The 17,314-nt window shown below is 39.7% G+C and overlaps 1 protein-coding gene across 2 annotated transcripts in view; it reads right to left on the bottom strand.

The window, feature by feature from the left end:
• Positions 1-917: 917 nt before the first annotated feature.
• The window catches only part of PLXNA1 (plexin A1), a 332,347-nt gene continuing 315,950 nt past the window's right edge, over positions 918-17,314 (bottom strand). For both annotated transcript variants that reach the window (XM_063291689.1, XM_063291688.1), the window contains exons 29-31: positions 16,141-16,353; positions 12,739-12,889; positions 918-4,849 (exon numbers count right to left, since the gene is read on the bottom strand). In XM_063291689.1, the coding sequence (XP_063147759.1) occupies positions 4,754-4,849; positions 12,739-12,889; positions 16,141-16,353 (460 nt within the window). In that variant the 3' untranslated portion in view covers positions 918-4,753. The remainder of the gene's footprint in view (positions 4,850-12,738; positions 12,890-16,140; positions 16,354-17,314) is intronic.

The raw sequence follows: 17,314 nt of genomic DNA on the forward strand, positions 1-17,314 counted from the left end.
TCAGGAGGATTTTCACAAGCTGGAATGAGTAGAAATTAGCAACATGAATGTCAATATGGACAAATGCAATGTTTGAGTAGGACAAATCAAAGGTACGAATATAGAAATGGGGGAGACCATACTGGGCAGCAATATATGCAGAAAGGATCTGGAGGGATCACAAGCTAACATGAGCCAACAATGTGATACAGCTGCAAAAAGCAAAAAACAAAAGCAATCCTAGGTTGTAGTATCAGCAGAAATATGACACCATTAATTGCTCCCATATATTCAGTACTGGTCAGACTGCACCTATAATATTGCGTCCAGTTCTGAGCACAGCATATTAGGAAGGATATTGACAAACTAAAGCATGTCCAGAGGAGAGAAACTAAGATAAGGGGCCTGGAAAGAAAAACATACGAGGAATGGTTGGAGGCGCTGGGCATGTTTAATCTGGAGAAGAGGAGAGAGAGATGATTGGCATATTGAGGTTTCTGAACAGCTGTCACGTAGAAGCCAGCACAGAACTGTTCAGCGTTGTTCCAGGATGCAAAATGAAAAACAAGGGGTTTAAATGACAGGTAGATTTAAATTGAATAATTTCCTAATGTTAAGAGCTGTTCAGTAATGGAACAGACTGCCTCAAGGTGGTAGACTTCTCTTTGCTACTGTTTAAACAGAAGTTGGATGGCCATAATGTAGTAGATTCTTGCATTGGGCAGTGGGTTGGATTAGATGATCTCTAAGTTCCCTAAGTGCTATGATTCTAAGCAGCTGTCTTTTGAAAAGGATATGTAACTTTTTAGAGAAATTGCTTCTTTCTATTAATCAAAACAGATGAAGATTCTGATCACTTGAATGTATAAAGTCAAGTTTGCTTCTTTGTGATCCGTGATACAATTTGTAAAGTGAAAAGTAAGCCACTTTGAAGAATATAAATCATGTAATGTTTATAGTCCCAAGTACACTTCAAAGTCTGGAGAGGTGAACCTATAAAACATTATGGTATCCTTCATGTGCAGCAACATTTAGCTGTCCTTTAAGACTTATATGAGTACCATTTTCCAGAAATAAACAATTTACATTAATTCTTTGTTTCTTGTACAAGAAGTGACAAATTAAGTCCAAAATTTCAAAAAATAAAAAAGTCTAACCAAATCTCTAATATTCAACACTTGCATTTTTTTTTCTTTTGAAAAAAGATTAACTCAGACTAAATTCTATCACAGTCATGCAACAGCCCACAGGTCTTATGGATCCAGAATTATCTCAGGACTCCACAGATTTTTTTGTTCGTTTTATTTTATTGTCTTCTCTTCTTCCTCCTCTTTAATTAAAGAAATAATTAAAAATAAAAATTACAAAGTAATTTGAGATGTATATTCAAAGGATTGTTCTATTGGTGAGGAATGTTAATATGTTTTTCCATTTGGTATTTTCCACTGTTAGTGTAAAAACCGCATTTGATATTGTCTCAACTCCTCCAGTTAATTACACAGTGCCCCACTGAGGTGTAAGAATTAGATTGTAACAACATTTTGTGTGTACACACACACACACACACACACACACACACACAAATATCACATCTCACTCTTCCCCTTATTTGCTTCCTAAGGGAATAGATAGGATCAGGCCTGGTATGTTTTACAATACCTTCTCTTTCAACACTATGTAGGCTGAGAGAACAGCTTAATTTATTGATACTAGGTAGGCAGATGGGTGAAGGCTGAAAATTCGGTGGATTTGGTCACCTGAGTTGAAATAGGGCAGTGACTTCAACATACTGGTAAACTTAAAATAATAGTAAAAAGCATTACATACAGAATTGAACGTCTTAATGCAAAGAGTAGAATATTTGATGGAATGACGAAGAAATAAATGAAAGAAGAGAGGAGAAAAAGGAAATAAAATCCAGGAAGAATCCCAGTGAAACCCTCGAAAGGGCATGTCTCTCTCACATTTAGTAAGAAAGGTGGAATATGGAATAGTGATTCTGTTAGTACCGTATGGGACTGAAAAAAAATACTAGGCGTATCAGAATTGTCAGAACTGACTCACTTGGTTGGCTAGAAATGTGTTTTATAAATTCATTTTAGCAAATGTATAAATTGCCCTTTGGTACATGATTACATGGCCAGCATACATTCAGACAGAATTCAGGAAGGCCAGCAGGTTTACTGTGGCCATAAAGCAAGAACCAAGTCCTAGCTCAGCTGGAAAATTTCCCTTTCACTGAGCTTCATTTCTATGCTTGTAAAATAAGAACAGTGGCAACTTCTTTTGCAGGGATGTAGTGATGCTCAGCATCTGCCACTGAACACAATTTAATAAGCAAAAGTCTCCTTTCCAATGGTACAGAGTTCACATATAAAGGCTTTGCTTTTAACTGAGGATACCTTCTAATTCAGCTGTGCCAAGATAAAACGAAGGAACACACGTTTCGTTCCAAAACATTACAAGATACCTTGGAAATCTCCATGGCAGCAATAAAGGAACCCTTGTCTAATCATACGGGAGATGTCTGATTCAGCCTAGAGAACATGCAAGTAACTAAGAGTCTCAGTTCTGGGGGTTTTTTGTTTGTTTTGCAGCCTTTCCACTCTTTTGCAATGTTGGCACCAATGTTGGTGATAGTCTGCTAACCAAGAACTCCAGAGCCAGCTAATGATCAGAAGCAGAGTGGAAAGGAATCTTTGGGTTGGAGGAAATAGGAGAAAACAGAAAGCAGGTTTCAGGGTTTTTTTTGTGGGGGGGGGAAGGGGAGGCAGTGACCTCTCTGGTACTTTTCTGCTAGCCTCCGCACCTGCATTAAATGCAAGTGGACAATCCCATGCTGTTCCTATGAAGATTATTATTTACCTGCTGCCTAAAGAAACAGGGAGATAAGGTAACCAAAGCAAGTCATAATAAGCTGGAGAGAGAATACTGTGTTGGTCACAGATCATTTAAAGTTTCTAGCAAGGAAGCAACCATCCAAACACTTTCCTGAGAGACCGTAACTGACCATCGACATCAGCATTCAGAAAAGAACCTGAATGGTTGTGCTTCCGCGCAGTTAAGAGCCACACCTCTCTCTTTCCCTCTCATGGGCCAATCCATCGATCAGCTACTATCATTTCCGATTCTCGCGGAATATTTTGTTGCACACAAAGAGGACTTGGTTAGACTCAGCTTTGGTTGCCTGGCCATTACTTCTTGCTTTAAAGTTTAAGCCTTGTTTATGTTTTTGGAGATAGTCTGCTGAAGATAGGAGGGTGCTATCAATCAACATTTGAAAGAGTTGTATGTCCATGAGCATGCACACTCACACGCACACATACCCAACATAAAAACAATGCTGGAACTTACACACCACATTTATCTGGGCAAAACTGCAGTTGCATGTTGGAACACTCAGTCACTTTTCTACTTTTTTGGATAAAGACTGCCCTTCTGATAATCTGACCAGGCCTTACATTGCCATTCGGAGTGCCACCAGAATGTGGTGGAGCCATGAAATTTCAACAGACAAAAGTAGCTATTCTCTAAACCTGCATGATTCTGGTGTTGCTAAACCTGGCACCAAGAACATTTTCCTCTGTACTGAGAAAGTGGATTAGCATAGGTAGCTCCTTTCGCTGTGGCTGTACAACACTTGTATGTGGAAAACTGCTTCTTTGAAAATATCCCTTTGTCCTCTTAATTGAAAGCTTACACACGGAGAGGTCTGTGTCTGTGTGTGTGTCTGCAATGAGAACTGGGTACGGTCAACTTAGAGAGAATTGTTAAACTCCGCTTACAAAAGCTGATCCTGACTTCTATAAAAAGCCAGTGCAAGCATACTTTGGGAAAGTGAATTGCTTCTTATAGATGAGAAAAATCTCCCTTCAGGCGAGGTTGTTTTCATAGATGCCTATCCTCTTTTTTGTTTTAGTTTTTTTTTTTGCCTTCCTGTTTCTAAGTCTCCAGCACACTCTTAAGCAGCATTCAAAATTAGAGCATTTATTTGGCCTGTGCTAAATAACATTTTTAAAATGGCACAGGACAAATTGTGGAAAGAATAAAGGATGCCTGGGACTGCTTCTCTAGGTTCTACTCACCCTCATTTCTCTCCCACACAAATATCTGTTGGAAAAAAAATATCCTGCAAAGTTTTCTTGCAGATTTGTATCCTCCCTCCCCTCCATATACTTTCAATCCTTAAAAGAAAAACATTAGCTTGTGGAAATTGTGCAAATATAGCAGTTAACACTAGAGGCAGAAGGCCAGGGAGAAAGAAAGGAAGAGTAGATTCAAGAGTTGAGTTGTCCAGTCAAGGCGGGAAAGGAAGCAAATACAGAAGGGAAAAAATGGTAAGACTGCCCACCCGCCTGCTATAAGAAAAACATAATGTAAAAACATTGCCCTAGAAGTCAGTGCACGCCCCAACCTTCCCTTGCCAGATTTGGGGCAGGCCTTGGTGGGGAAGGGACAGTAGCAGTTCGGCTGGAATTCCCCCCCCTCCCCGGCTCTTCTTGGGCGTCTCCTGGGTCTCTCAGGTTCTTTGCTACGTCGCTCCTTTCAAAAGGTCCTTAGATTGGTTCAACTTGTTTTGATAATAATGATTTAAGGGTTTGTTTGTTTTTCTTCTGTTCAATTGGTGCAAATGGTTCAAAGATGCAGCAGACTCTGTGCACTGTTTTGTGCTGGGCCCCGATATATCTTGTGTGTTTTCTTGTTGCTGCAACTTGCTTGCCCCCTCTCTTTTAGCATCCACTGCTAGGAAGTCTGCAACAGCAACTCGGCCTTTTCAGCTACTTAGGGCCATTGTGTCAATTGCCTGCTCCAACTTACTTCGCAGCCGTTGTCTTCGGGCCTGTTCATCCTTCTCTAAAGCAGCTAAAATCTGGTAAAGGAAAGAGCAGAAAGGAAAGCGTTATTACTACTACTAATAATTTTTAAAAATCTCTACAATCTGAAATACTTTCCACAAGGAGCTGTCTACACAGGAGAGCCAGAAGGGATCTCTCTTGAACCATCAAAAGGCTTTTTAAAAAGTACAGCAAGGAGACAATGGAACATAGTTGCCAGTGAAAAAATACCAAGTGGCTGTTTTCCCAAACATCATAGATAGAAAGAGACTGGGAAAAACTACTGAATCCTAAGTTGGAACCTGATGTTATGAATGGATCAAATGAATGATTTGGGTTTATTTGCCACATCACTAGAAAACATGACAACTGAGAGCAGGAAACATGCTTAACTTGTTTTGTAGTCAATTGTCCCCTAAAACTGTCAGCATCTTCTCTCTGCAGACTTTCCCCCCTCAATTTGGATTTCAAAATATGGCAAGTGAAAAGCTATTTAAGCCCCTCAGTCTGAGAGGCAGCAAAATTTGCATAGGAAACTCTAAGGCTGCAGGAAGGTGTAAGTATTCCCTTTCTGTTTCAATTATTGGAATGATTCCCCTTATTCATCCCAACGAAAAATGGGTTTCTGAGCATGCACTGTGCAGAAACCACTGTTATCAAACAGAAGCAGCCAAACAAGGTGGATTGGATCCACCTGAATGCTTTGCCACTCTGAGGTGGAACAGTTCATCTCTATAAGGCCAAGCATTATGTTGACCTGGATCTTAACTCATCCACACAGGTCCAGAAACATAATGTGCTTTCTTAATGTCTAAATTTGTCCTGACATTGGAGATATACAAGGGAATGGTTCCTTATCGACATAAACCCTGATAATTATATAAAACAAACAATGGGATAAATTCCAAGAAAGACATAGAAATCTCTGAAACTGATAAACTGTTTCTTTAACAGTTAAATATTCTGAACAGAATATTCAAAGACTTGCCATGGAATCTTTTTAAGTCAATCTTCTCCAGAACCACTTTGTTTTTAAATCCATTACTATTCTCATTTAGACATTTCTCACTAATCAGTATTTTTAATGGTCTGTTTATGTGATCCTGAGCTCACTGAATCCAAAGGAGAATCCAAGCCTCATAGTCTCTGTTAAGGAGTAAACTGTATAACCAATGAGTCCCTATTTTTGGTTGCTGGGCAAGGCAAGAAAAATTGCTGCTGAAAAACCTAAATTGGTCCAATGTAGATAAAGGTTTGCCTCAAAAGATCCTATTGCTATTCAAACTATGTTTTTAGAATACTGGAAAATGGCAATTCTGGAATTTTTCCACCAAAATTCCGTTCCTCTAAATAGGCTTATACTTCAGTGCCATTTAGAAAATAAGTCAAGTAATGAAATCTAACATGCTTAGGGCATTTATTGAAGACACTAGGAAAAAGGACATAATTAGGGAACACAGTCAAATTCATATAATAAACATCTTTCCTACTGAAAGAGCTAAAAATGCATTCTACATTTTGGTTCTGTTCTCAGAATCAGATGAAAACCCTTAGATCACCATTTGTATATATTCATAGAAACCTATTCTTTAATCAACCACATTAATGAACTGAAGGATGGGATGTTGCAAGTAGGCCTTTTGACAGTGAGTGAGAAGGGAAGATTTGGCAGGAAAGGATTGAGAAAGTGGAGGGATAAAAAGGAAATGCCCCAAAGCCCCACCTCCCTTTAAATTGCACTGCCAGATTAAAAAAAAAAAAGGATGATTAAAATGCAATCTCATCAGAAATCCATTATAGTGGTTACATTTGTTGTGAGTGCAAGCTGTATTTTTTTTCCAATTAAATGTCAAGGCATCCATCAAAAAGAACTCAATTAACCATTTCATTGGCTGCATAATTGGAAACAAACTCTTGTATAATTAATAGGCTGACTATTTGTAAGCAGGAAAGGCCCATCACAAACCCTACAAGTAATATGGAAATCAGCTCCCCATGATTAAAAGCAGCTGTGACACCTTTAGGCTTCCCATATTGAATGTGCAGGACATGCTGGGGAGAACACACAGCGTGGCTGCCCAGGGCCTTGTGAAATGCTGCAAAGAAGCAAATAAAAGAACCTACACAGAGTTTATGTGCCACAGAGCTGGCACATCCAGGTAGAATCATCAGATCAAGAAAGAGGTTGACCAGTCCAATTTCATGTCCTGTGGGAGGGTATTCTATCGCTGTTATCCTATGGAAAAAGATTTCTTGTGTCTGGTTGCTAAACTTTTCTAAATAGGAAAGGTGATCCCAGAGCTCGCGAGGACAACAACTGGTCTGCTGCAAATCTGTACAGGCATAATCCAGGCCAGAGTTTGATCCCCCAAATGCCTCATCCCTCACCTGAAGTATTGTTCCCAAGCACCTCTAGATGGTGCTAAAACACTGAATGTTAACAAAAGCAACCAATTAGGCTGCCGATGACAAATCTTAGGATCTTAAAGGTATTGGAGACCTGAATGGGAATGAGACACTCCCCCATATCTCCTTCAGGTGATTCAGGTGGAGAGTATCACTAAAATTTGTGAGTTTGGAAAGATTCTATAATCTGCTGGGTACCAGTTTGTTCTTCTGTTGCCCTTCTGGGAGCAACAGGGTAAAAAAGAAAACAGCAGGGAGAACAGGGAGAAAAAGAGAGATACTTGTCTGTCACCTGTTTTAAAGACTGCCATGATTAGGAAGACGCAAAAACCCAAATGAAAATTAATTATGATTTTCATTCAGTGCCAATGACAGCATATTATAGCACTGAGCAGTAGGAAAAATTATTCCCTCCCATTTTGCATCAAAGAGGGTGCAATCGGGCTGCATGTAATTGTGTTTAATGAATGAAAACAAACAAAGGGAACAGCTGCTATTTATTAATCCCATTACAAATAATAAAAGAAGCTCCTGAGAGCTGCAAACACACAGGCAGTACTTTTAGAGCAGACTACAGAGGCACGTTCAACAGGTGTCAGACAGTGGTTAACCAAAAAGACAAGGATTGGCAACTTCTCTTGCCTGCAGCTCATCAGGGTTGCACTTTCTAACCACGTAGCACTTGCCCCGCTTGCTATTGATTTCTGCTGTTAAGGCCTTGCTGATTTGTAAGACTAATGAAAGGGAATGCTGGGAGCTGGGAGACTAGCCTCAGGGCAGTAGCTGCTATAACAAGGGTTTGAGGAACAGTTCTCTGGGTGTGCTGCCTCTGGCTGGAGATTCGTGACTACTGTTGAACTTACACAGATGGCAGGCACCTTGCTGAAAAGCCGCAACCGTGCTGGCTGTTGGGATCCTGTTGATGGCCCAGTGATCTCGTACAGTGCTTCACCCTTCAGGCAGGTCTGACTTACACTCGGGTCTATTCATACAAAAAGCTACCCTTGGCACTGCTAATGCAGACTTGTGTTTTCCAGAATTAGAACCCCCTAAACCTTACCCAATTTAATTGAGGTATGACTAAAAAGAAAGGTTACGTGGAGTTTTTATTTGCAAGGGACAGTAACAGTTATCTCCGTGACTTCTATTGACATGAATGATACTGTACCCCTCTCTCTCATCTGCAAAGGAGTAGCAAAACAGGGGATCTTTCAGGAAGCAGCTCACCCCACCACAACTGAGCTGCACAACTCTGAAGCCCTTTAGGCATCCTGCTGTCAAATGAAACACCGAGCATGACTACTAAGAGGTTTTGATTAATCTATTACTTGATTAATACCTGAAGCATACCGTGGCCTCAAGAATAAGGAATTGGCCAACTCATGGGGGATCATCAGGATCACACTGACTTGTGAGTGGTTTCTTAAGGAATGAAAATATCACTTTAAAGAGGGCCTTAATTCAGGGAGGCTCTCGTGCAACCCCCATTCCTAGTTATGAATAGGAGTTATGATAAATGGAACTTCATATCTATATGAGAGATGCTTTTCTCTTTTATGCATCACAACCAGTATCTTGGGTGATTATTAAACTGATTTAAGTATTAAAAATTCTGTATTATTATTGTTCTATTATCCTTCTCCTTCTATTTCAGTAAGAAAAGCTGCAGGTCTGGACAAAAAAACCCAGCATTAATTCAGTGTTTTCAAACCGTTCTCTTGGTATCACACTCTAAAACAAAGGAATAATTCTACATCTTCGTTATCTCTAAGATCTAGTTTGCAGGAAAACTAAGAGGAGAGATCTAGTAACTGGATCTATTCTAGAAGAAGTAGCAACTATTAATCCTCATTAATATGCAATGCCAACAAAAGATTGGCATGTGAATTTATTTTTATGGAATAAAAACAATAGGAAATTGGAATGGTCCCAGCAACAGAAATAGATCTCTGAACTGCATATTCAAAGCAACTCTGTTCTGCAAAATGCAAGTTGTCACAAAGAGATACAGAATCCATCTGAAGTTCTTGTGTATAAAGAAACAATAATATTCAGTTTTGCTGACATGCAGCATTAATGCTAGCTTTCCACTATCCATCCTAATCTGGTGTCATTCAGAAGTAATGCTTTGAGAGTTTCCAATATGCAAAACACTTTATATATGAATATAATATTCAAACACAGAGTAATATGATTCAAAACACAGGTAGGCAACCTTTTTGATGGTGGGCATATTTAGAATATTAACAAGCATGTCATAGGCACCCTTACAAAATGGATGTACAAATGTGCTTTCCTATTCACAAATAATGGGCGCATCAGTCACATAATAACCATTCTCCAGAATGTGAATAGGTGAGATTGCTCCCTGCCAACCCCACTAATCCCCCAGGGTGCTCCCTATTACCCCAGCTTTCCTTTCCTGCCTTTTCATTTCTGGCAGGTGACCATAGTTCCAGCACTGAGCTGCGACCACCCACCATTTTTATTGTTTAATAACCCTAAACCTTTGTGAGACCCAAACTTTTTTGGAAATAAAAATGAGACTGAATTTGGGGGCATGCTAGCTTTCTATTAAAAATAAAATAACTGCAGATACAAAGGGAGGTGGCTATACACATCTATTCTGAAGTAACTTATCAAATCACTGAGTGAACATCAACCAAGGTTTCCAAATATTTAAACCTAGCTAGGCCCAGAATGCAGCTGTGTGGACAGTTACCTGTGCTGTAAAATCACCCCATGTGACACCACTGTTACGTAAGCTGCATTGGGTATCTGTTTGTTTCTGGGTCCAATTCAAGGTGTTGGTTAATACCTTTAAAGCCCTACATGGCATGGGGCCAGGTTACCTGAGGGACCGTCTAATCCCCATAACATCGACCCGCCCCACCCGGTCAGGCAGGGAGGGCATGCTGCGGACCCCATCAGTAAAGGAATTTCATCTAGCGGGGTCCAGGAGGCGAGCCTTCTCTGCAGTGGTGCCCGCCCTTTGGAATATCTTGCCCCCGGAGTTGAGACGGGTCTCCTCGCTCTTGGACGTCCAGAAGAAATTGAAGACCTGGTTCTGCCGCCTTGCTTGGGATGGGGAGAGCAATAATTCCACCTGGGGGTGGCTGGTGCCATAGCACCCCTTACTGATGATGGTTCCATCTCCACTTGGATTTTATATTTATTCTCCTATTTATATTTTTTTAACTATAACTTAAGTGGATATGTTCTTACCTTTATTTATTGTAAACCACCCAGAGTCCCCCGTTGGGGGGAGATGGGCAGTTATATAAATTTAATTAAATAAAAAAAATAAAAAAAATTCTTTTGTTGTTGTTTTTGGTGCCTTCAAGACAGTTTTGACTCATGTGTCTGCCTGGACTAGTCCGAAATTTCACTGGCAAAATTTTCGGAAGTGGTTTGCCATTGCCTTCTTCCTAGGGCTGAGAGAGTGACTGGCCAAGGTCACCCAGCTGGCTTTTGGCCTAAGGCAGGACTAGAACTCACAGCCTTAACCACTACACCAAATTGGCTTGCTAAACCTAGCTATACAGTCATGAATTATTTTTCATTTATCTGTTCTGCTAGATCTCAGGTTCCTCTAAGAACTCTTGATCTCTATTCACACTTAGGAGTCTCAGGCAGTAGGCCACTTTCCTTACTAGCTGTTGAAGGAACCTATTTCTCAGCCTTGCCCAGATAACAACACAGAGCTATTTGGCAAGGTCTCGTACAAATGCTTTCATTATCTTATACTAATCCCCTTCCCCCAACTCTCATCATCTTTCTGTTGGGTAATAAAATCCATATAACCCCATTACATATATTTTTATTAGTGTTATATATTTTATTGCTTTAATAAAGGATTGTAGAGAATGTGTTCAAAACTACTTTCTGTTGTTCATACCAATTACAGTAGATGGTTTTTTAACCACTCTTAAAACTTTATAGGCTTACAAAGTGACTCTCTTGTGATAGTAAATGCCACCCCCTCCTCAAAATTATGAATAAGATCATTTGTTCATGGGCTCAGTGAAACGACCCAGAATAGGATGACACAGAACACATTCATTTAGAGAATTAAGTGTTTCAGGTGTGTGTTGATATTTTCTTCTTTTTCTTCTTTGATTTGTTTACTTAATGAGATGTGTTCCCTTCAGTGATTTAATTCCTGCATTTTTATTTGCCCATTACTTATCTGCTGAGACATTGTGATTTTTTTTTCTGTTTTGGAAAAGTTATTTTGTTTTGTTATAAAAAAGAGTGGCCTGTGCTTGTTACTTTGGTAAATAAATATTGAAATAGGAGGAGAAAGGAAGAAGTATGAATGATAATGGTCAGATAAGAATACCTGAGGGCATATCTAAACTTTAGAAAAGAAACTAGGTGCCCTTCTTTGTAATGCAAATGCAGGGCTCAAAGGAGCTTGAGTAGAAGAAGGTCTTAGCAGGTGGCTGACCTTGTTGAGCCTGGTTAGTTCTTGGATGAGAGATCCATGGAAACCCAGGGCTGTAGGTTACATGAAGTAAAAAAAACACACACACACAACGGAGCGTCCAGAAAACTATATGCATAAGTCACTAGGGTTCAAGGGGGTAATATCAACATCATCAGAAGAAGGAGAAGGAGGAGGAGGAGGAGGAGGAGGAGGAGGAGGAGGAGGAGGAGGAGGAGGAGGAGGAGAAGGAGAAGGAGAAGGAGAAGAAGAAGAAGAAGAAGAAGAAGAAGAAGAAGAAGAAGAAGAAGAAGAAGAAGAAGAAGAAGAAGAAGAAGAAGACGAAATATTGATGGATAGGAATTAGGGGGAACTACTATTGTAGTTCTACTACTACAATATGTAACTACCGTACAATGTAACTACTATTACATATTGACAAAAGTTCTTATCTCCTCCATCCATATGTCAGGGTTGCTAGTTAGGATTGGGGGAAAAGGGGTTCAGAAAGAGGGAGACTGGTTTTAAGAAAGAATCAGTATCTTTGGGAGAGCTCAGCACCTCGTGTTTCAATTATTCTCTGCAACTGGTTCCTCTATCGCTCTATTATCTCAACAAATGGATAATTGGATCACATCCTTTTAATGATGGCTAGCTCCTCAGGAAGACAAGCATCTTTTTCAGTTTACAGTGGGCCAAATCCCAGATAGGTTTGCCCCACATAATAGAAACGATAGGCACAACTATGATATTTTGTAAGTAAATGCCTATATCAACCTTTAATTACTGATTTTGGAACAAGTATTCTGCACATCTTCATGTTCTTTGGTTTATTGATTTTATACATCACACATTGTTTTTAAAATATTAAAAAATACAGCTACTTTTATATGTGCATGGAAATGTTCCAGAACACAATCTGAATAGCGGGCTCAATCTCATTAGTTGGCTATGCAATGATGCCCAAGGCAAGAAATGATATAATGAGTATACAGTAAAAGCAGCTCCACTCTGGATTTCTTTTTGTGGACCAAAAGAAAGAGAAAAAACAGAGGTAAATAGTTACATTAAGATACGTCTGCTACATCTTACCTCATCCTTGTACTTGGTAATGTATGAGTAGATCTCATGCAGGGCACTCATGCTGTTGAACTGGCTCAAGTGTAACCGTGACTGCTCTGCCAAATAGGCGCTCATGTCTTGATCGCTGATTGCTGGCATTTTAGCTATATCTGCATAATATCTGTAAGTGAGGAGGAGCAGAAATAAATCACACTGTTGAAAATAAAGATGTTCAATACCGGAAGGAGAGAAACTGAGGATAAATCTAGAAAATACCATAAACTTAATCAACAGGTCTCCAGATTAAGTATAATAAATGTATTCATTACAGCAAAGCAACTGGTACATTTCAAGTTCAGTCGTTTTACAGTGATCTGCCTGCCAAATGACTCTTCATTTTGTGTTCATGCGATCACACTAGCCTTCTTAAGCCCTCAAAGGACACAGAACACAGGGTCTCCCTTCACATCTATGGACTGAGGGGAAAGAGCCAACACACCTGGCCCAAGCCCCTTACGTGACTTGAAATAATAGGACTTGAAAAACAGCTAAACATGGCTGCTGTGATAATTGAAGGCAGAGCCTTTTATTGAAATCTGTTTCCTCCTCTCCTCTCCCCAAACAAAAGAAGCTTGGATGCAATGAATTGGGTGAAAAATCCATGGTTGTTATCTGCAGAAACAGAACTCTTAGGACCATCTCAACTGGGTATTTGGAATGGTTGAAACTACTATGCCTGACCTACAAACACAGAGCAAAACACAGAAGCATTACTGAGGGAAAACAATAGACCTGGGACGTAACATGTTTTTGTCAACACTCATTGTTGGAGATAGGCTTGAGTTGTTCCAAAATCATGCAGGTCAAGCAAAACCACAGACTGACAGTGGGCACTTCTATGAGAAGAACTTAATGGAGCAGGACTCTCAGCTGAGCAGCAGAAAGAGACATTTTTGGAGGTTGTGTTTTTTAATTCTATATTTATTAGAAAGTTTATTATAGACTACCAAGTTACGGATTTCACTCAGGATAGTAAGGCAGAAGTCCAGCTCTTCCATAACAGCAGTAATCATTATCTAACACTTACAGAATAGTTTACAATTATACATACATCAGCTTCCAGAATGTAAATATGCAACATAACACAATTCATGTTTTAAAAGTCTAGCCATGTGGGAAAGATGGCAGTGTTATCTCGAAAATACCACCATATAATATAATATCAGCTAATATTAAAAAAACAGCCAGCTAAGCAAGTAGGAAATAGTATTGAGTACCAGGGCTATGAGAGTGCTTCAGAACGTAAAGAAGAAGCGCTTCAGATCCCTTTGTGAGTACAGCACCTCTCTGCTAATCATTAAAGCAGCCCTACTTTCTTCAGGATTTTGCACAAGCCAAAAATGCATGTGGCTGCTTTAAGAAAAGTTAATCCATTAAAGCTGTATTAACTTTAATGGATCAACTCCTTAAACCAGCTATACTTTTTTTCAAGCTCTCAAAAAGAGAGCTTTAATGAATAGTAGAAAAGTCTTGCACAAGGTTTGAAGTTTTGCAGAGCCTCATTAAAATACAAAAAAAAAGAAAAGAAAAGAAACACTAAGATGCTACAACTTGCAGTATGTAAAAGACTGCATCACAAAATACTGTTTATGTTAAGGCTAGCAATTGAAAAGACAATGAAGATATGAAAAGGACACAAGTACAGGTCTTGTCCCAGCTGTCCTTACCTTAAGATGCTGGGATGAAAAAGGACGATGCCCCCCTCCCCCTCCCCATATTAGTTAAGTTTCTGGGGGGGAGGGGACCAGGGAGATGACCTTAAAGAAGGAATCCAGAGGCCATTAGGAAAAAACAGGTACAGTACAGAACAAACATGTGTTAAGTTCAGAGAGATGGAAGGGGGTCAGAAAGAGACTCAGACTAGCTCCCCACCTCTGACTCCCTGGGGTATAAGAGGGAGGGAAGGGAAAACTTATCCAAGATTCTGTTACTAAAGCTTATCACAGTAAAATATAGTTCTAGCCATCCTGTGGAGTCAGTTTCCTGGTCTGTCCACCTTGTAGGGCTGGCATTGGGTTTTGAAGTTCACATATTACTATGAATAAACAAGAGCTCTCATAAAAATAATGCTCATAAATGAATGCAACATCCTTTTCCTCTAACCATCAGCAAAATAAGTTGTTAAAACAGTCTGAATTAAAGCTCAGCCACAACTGTGATAATTGAAGGTGCCCTCAGCATCTCTTAAGTCAAGAATCAGATATTTGGAAGGGAGCTGAAAGCAACATCCCTGAGAAGTGAGCCTCACCTCTTCCTACTGTGAGGTACAACATGTTTGGGAAAACTAAAATGGATTCAGCTCTCCTTTTTAAAACTTACCCCTTGGCAGGGGAAAGAATAAAGGGTATGCTTTGCACAATTTATCAAAGCCCAACTAATTTCTTATATATATTTATAGGGTTAATTTGTTTAACAAAACAGCTCCACTCATCATAAATAATAGAGAGTCTTAATGGGTCCTTCCCTTTTTAATCCTGTGTTCCACGATCAATTTCTTCATCTTTATCAGCAGCAGTGAAAAAAACTTCTGGGTTTACTTAATACATCAACAGGGTGATGATGTCACTGGCAAATACAACTTTCACATAACTGCACCAGCTCCACTGAGTGCCACTCTTTCCAACGAGCAAGTCTCTCCACCAATAGTACACTTTAATCAGTAATTAACAAAACATGCATACTTAAAGTTGATCAGAACCTCCTCGGTAAAACCTCTCAAAAGCAAAAACTCATTATTTGTATTATTCAACACAACATGATTGTATTATTTTCAGGTTAGATCTAATTCGGGCTGTAAATTCCACTGGCAAGAGATTTTGCTTTGCTAATCCTCCTGCAAATTGATTATTCTACCATTAGAAATTTCCTTAAAACCCAGTGAAACTGGGAGGGGAGGAAGTTATTTTCACTTTTCTGGAGTCCCCAGTGCTTCCTCGCTCACTATTCCGAAGTCCCCACCCCCACTCCCAATCCTTTAGATGTGATTTTTAGGAGACTTTGGGATCTGGCAGTGGTTGCAAGAAATATCATTCCCTGTCTTGTTCAACCACTGAAAAGCTGAGCTGATGGAAGAAACACTTGGTTGGGTTTTTTTCCCATTAGACGTTTATGCTGGATCAAGCCGAATAGAAATAGCTACCATCGCGATCTCTATGTGCTGTATTACTTATTCATTAGAAGGGTCTGAGAGGAATTGGCATTTCTTAGAAAAACAATCACTTGCAATTGTTTACAAGAACCAATTCTTCCTGCTCTAATCCAGGAAGGCTCTTTTATAGCAGGGAACTATCCCCAGCTTTCTAGGGGAGACTAAAACTGCCACATCTTTGCTAATTTTGCAAACCTACCTCCTCTACAGCTGAAATTACTCACCTTTCTACCCAGCTCTTGTAGTTAGGGATGTCCTTGGCATACAGTAGTTTATTGGAGGGAGAGTCTTTCCCTAGCTTGTGCTCAGAAGTTGAGCAGGAGTCCATGAATGTCTGAGCCACCACTGACAGGCAGGCATCAGTAATACTGTTCTTGTGAATGTCAAACACAAATTGCGGGTTCTTAATCACATTCACCCAAAAACGCAGAGGTAGACTGTAAAGGAGAAGAAAAGAGGACATTATTCTTTGTACTTTCAAGCAGGGCCCTTAGCAATAACCTTTATCTGGTTAAAATCTATCGAAGTGGGGGCAGGGGTTTTCCCAAAACCTAAATGGGTGATAGTAACTCTGATGCGTGGCTTGCCAGCTATACAGCTATCTCACTGAAGAGTGGGTATATGATATACAGTACATTTCTATAAGGATTTATTTATAAACGTTTTTATTTTTTAAATCCATTAAATCATGTCCGATTCTCAGAGACTGCCTGGAAAAGTCCCTGCAGTCTTCTCTGCAAGATTTCTTTTTCAGAAATGGTTTGCCATTGTCTCCTTCCTAGGGCAAAGAGAAAGTGACTGGCCCAAGGTCACCCAGCTAGGTTTGTGCCTAAGGCGGGACTAGAACCCAGTCTCCTGGTTTCTAGCCTGATGCCTTAACCACTACACCAAACTGGCTCTTCACTACACCAAACTGGCTCTTAAACGTTTTTATATGTAAATATAAATATATAAATAATTTTAAAGGCATTTGGCATTTGAAAAATAACAGTGAATATGAGAAACATGGGACGTGTTAAATACCCAAAATTGTGCCCTGGTAAATTCTATTATTTCTGACACAGAATAGAGCATGAGTACATTTGTCAAAGTCACTCATATTGACCTTGGGATTTTATCAGTACATGTCAACATTTCTATTATTTCCCCATGCTCTTCTTAAACCCTTTGGAATTACTGGTAAATGTCAGGGTTCACCAAGCTTTCTGCCCTTTATTAAACCCTTGTATCCTATATTAGCCCCCTGAGACTAAATTCTATCAAGAAATAAAAACTATAATTAAAGGAAAGGCAAATACCTTCTTGATCCATCTCAGCGCGGCATTTATTTATCTCTTAACTGAGGCAACCAGCACAATGCAGATGGCTGTGCTGTTTCTGCAGATAACTCCAGGTGAA

This window comes from Candoia aspera, chromosome 2 (assembly GCF_035149785.1).
Source record: "Candoia aspera isolate rCanAsp1 chromosome 2, rCanAsp1.hap2, whole genome shotgun sequence".
Classification (NCBI taxonomy): domain Eukaryota; kingdom Metazoa; phylum Chordata; class Lepidosauria; order Squamata; family Boidae; genus Candoia; species Candoia aspera.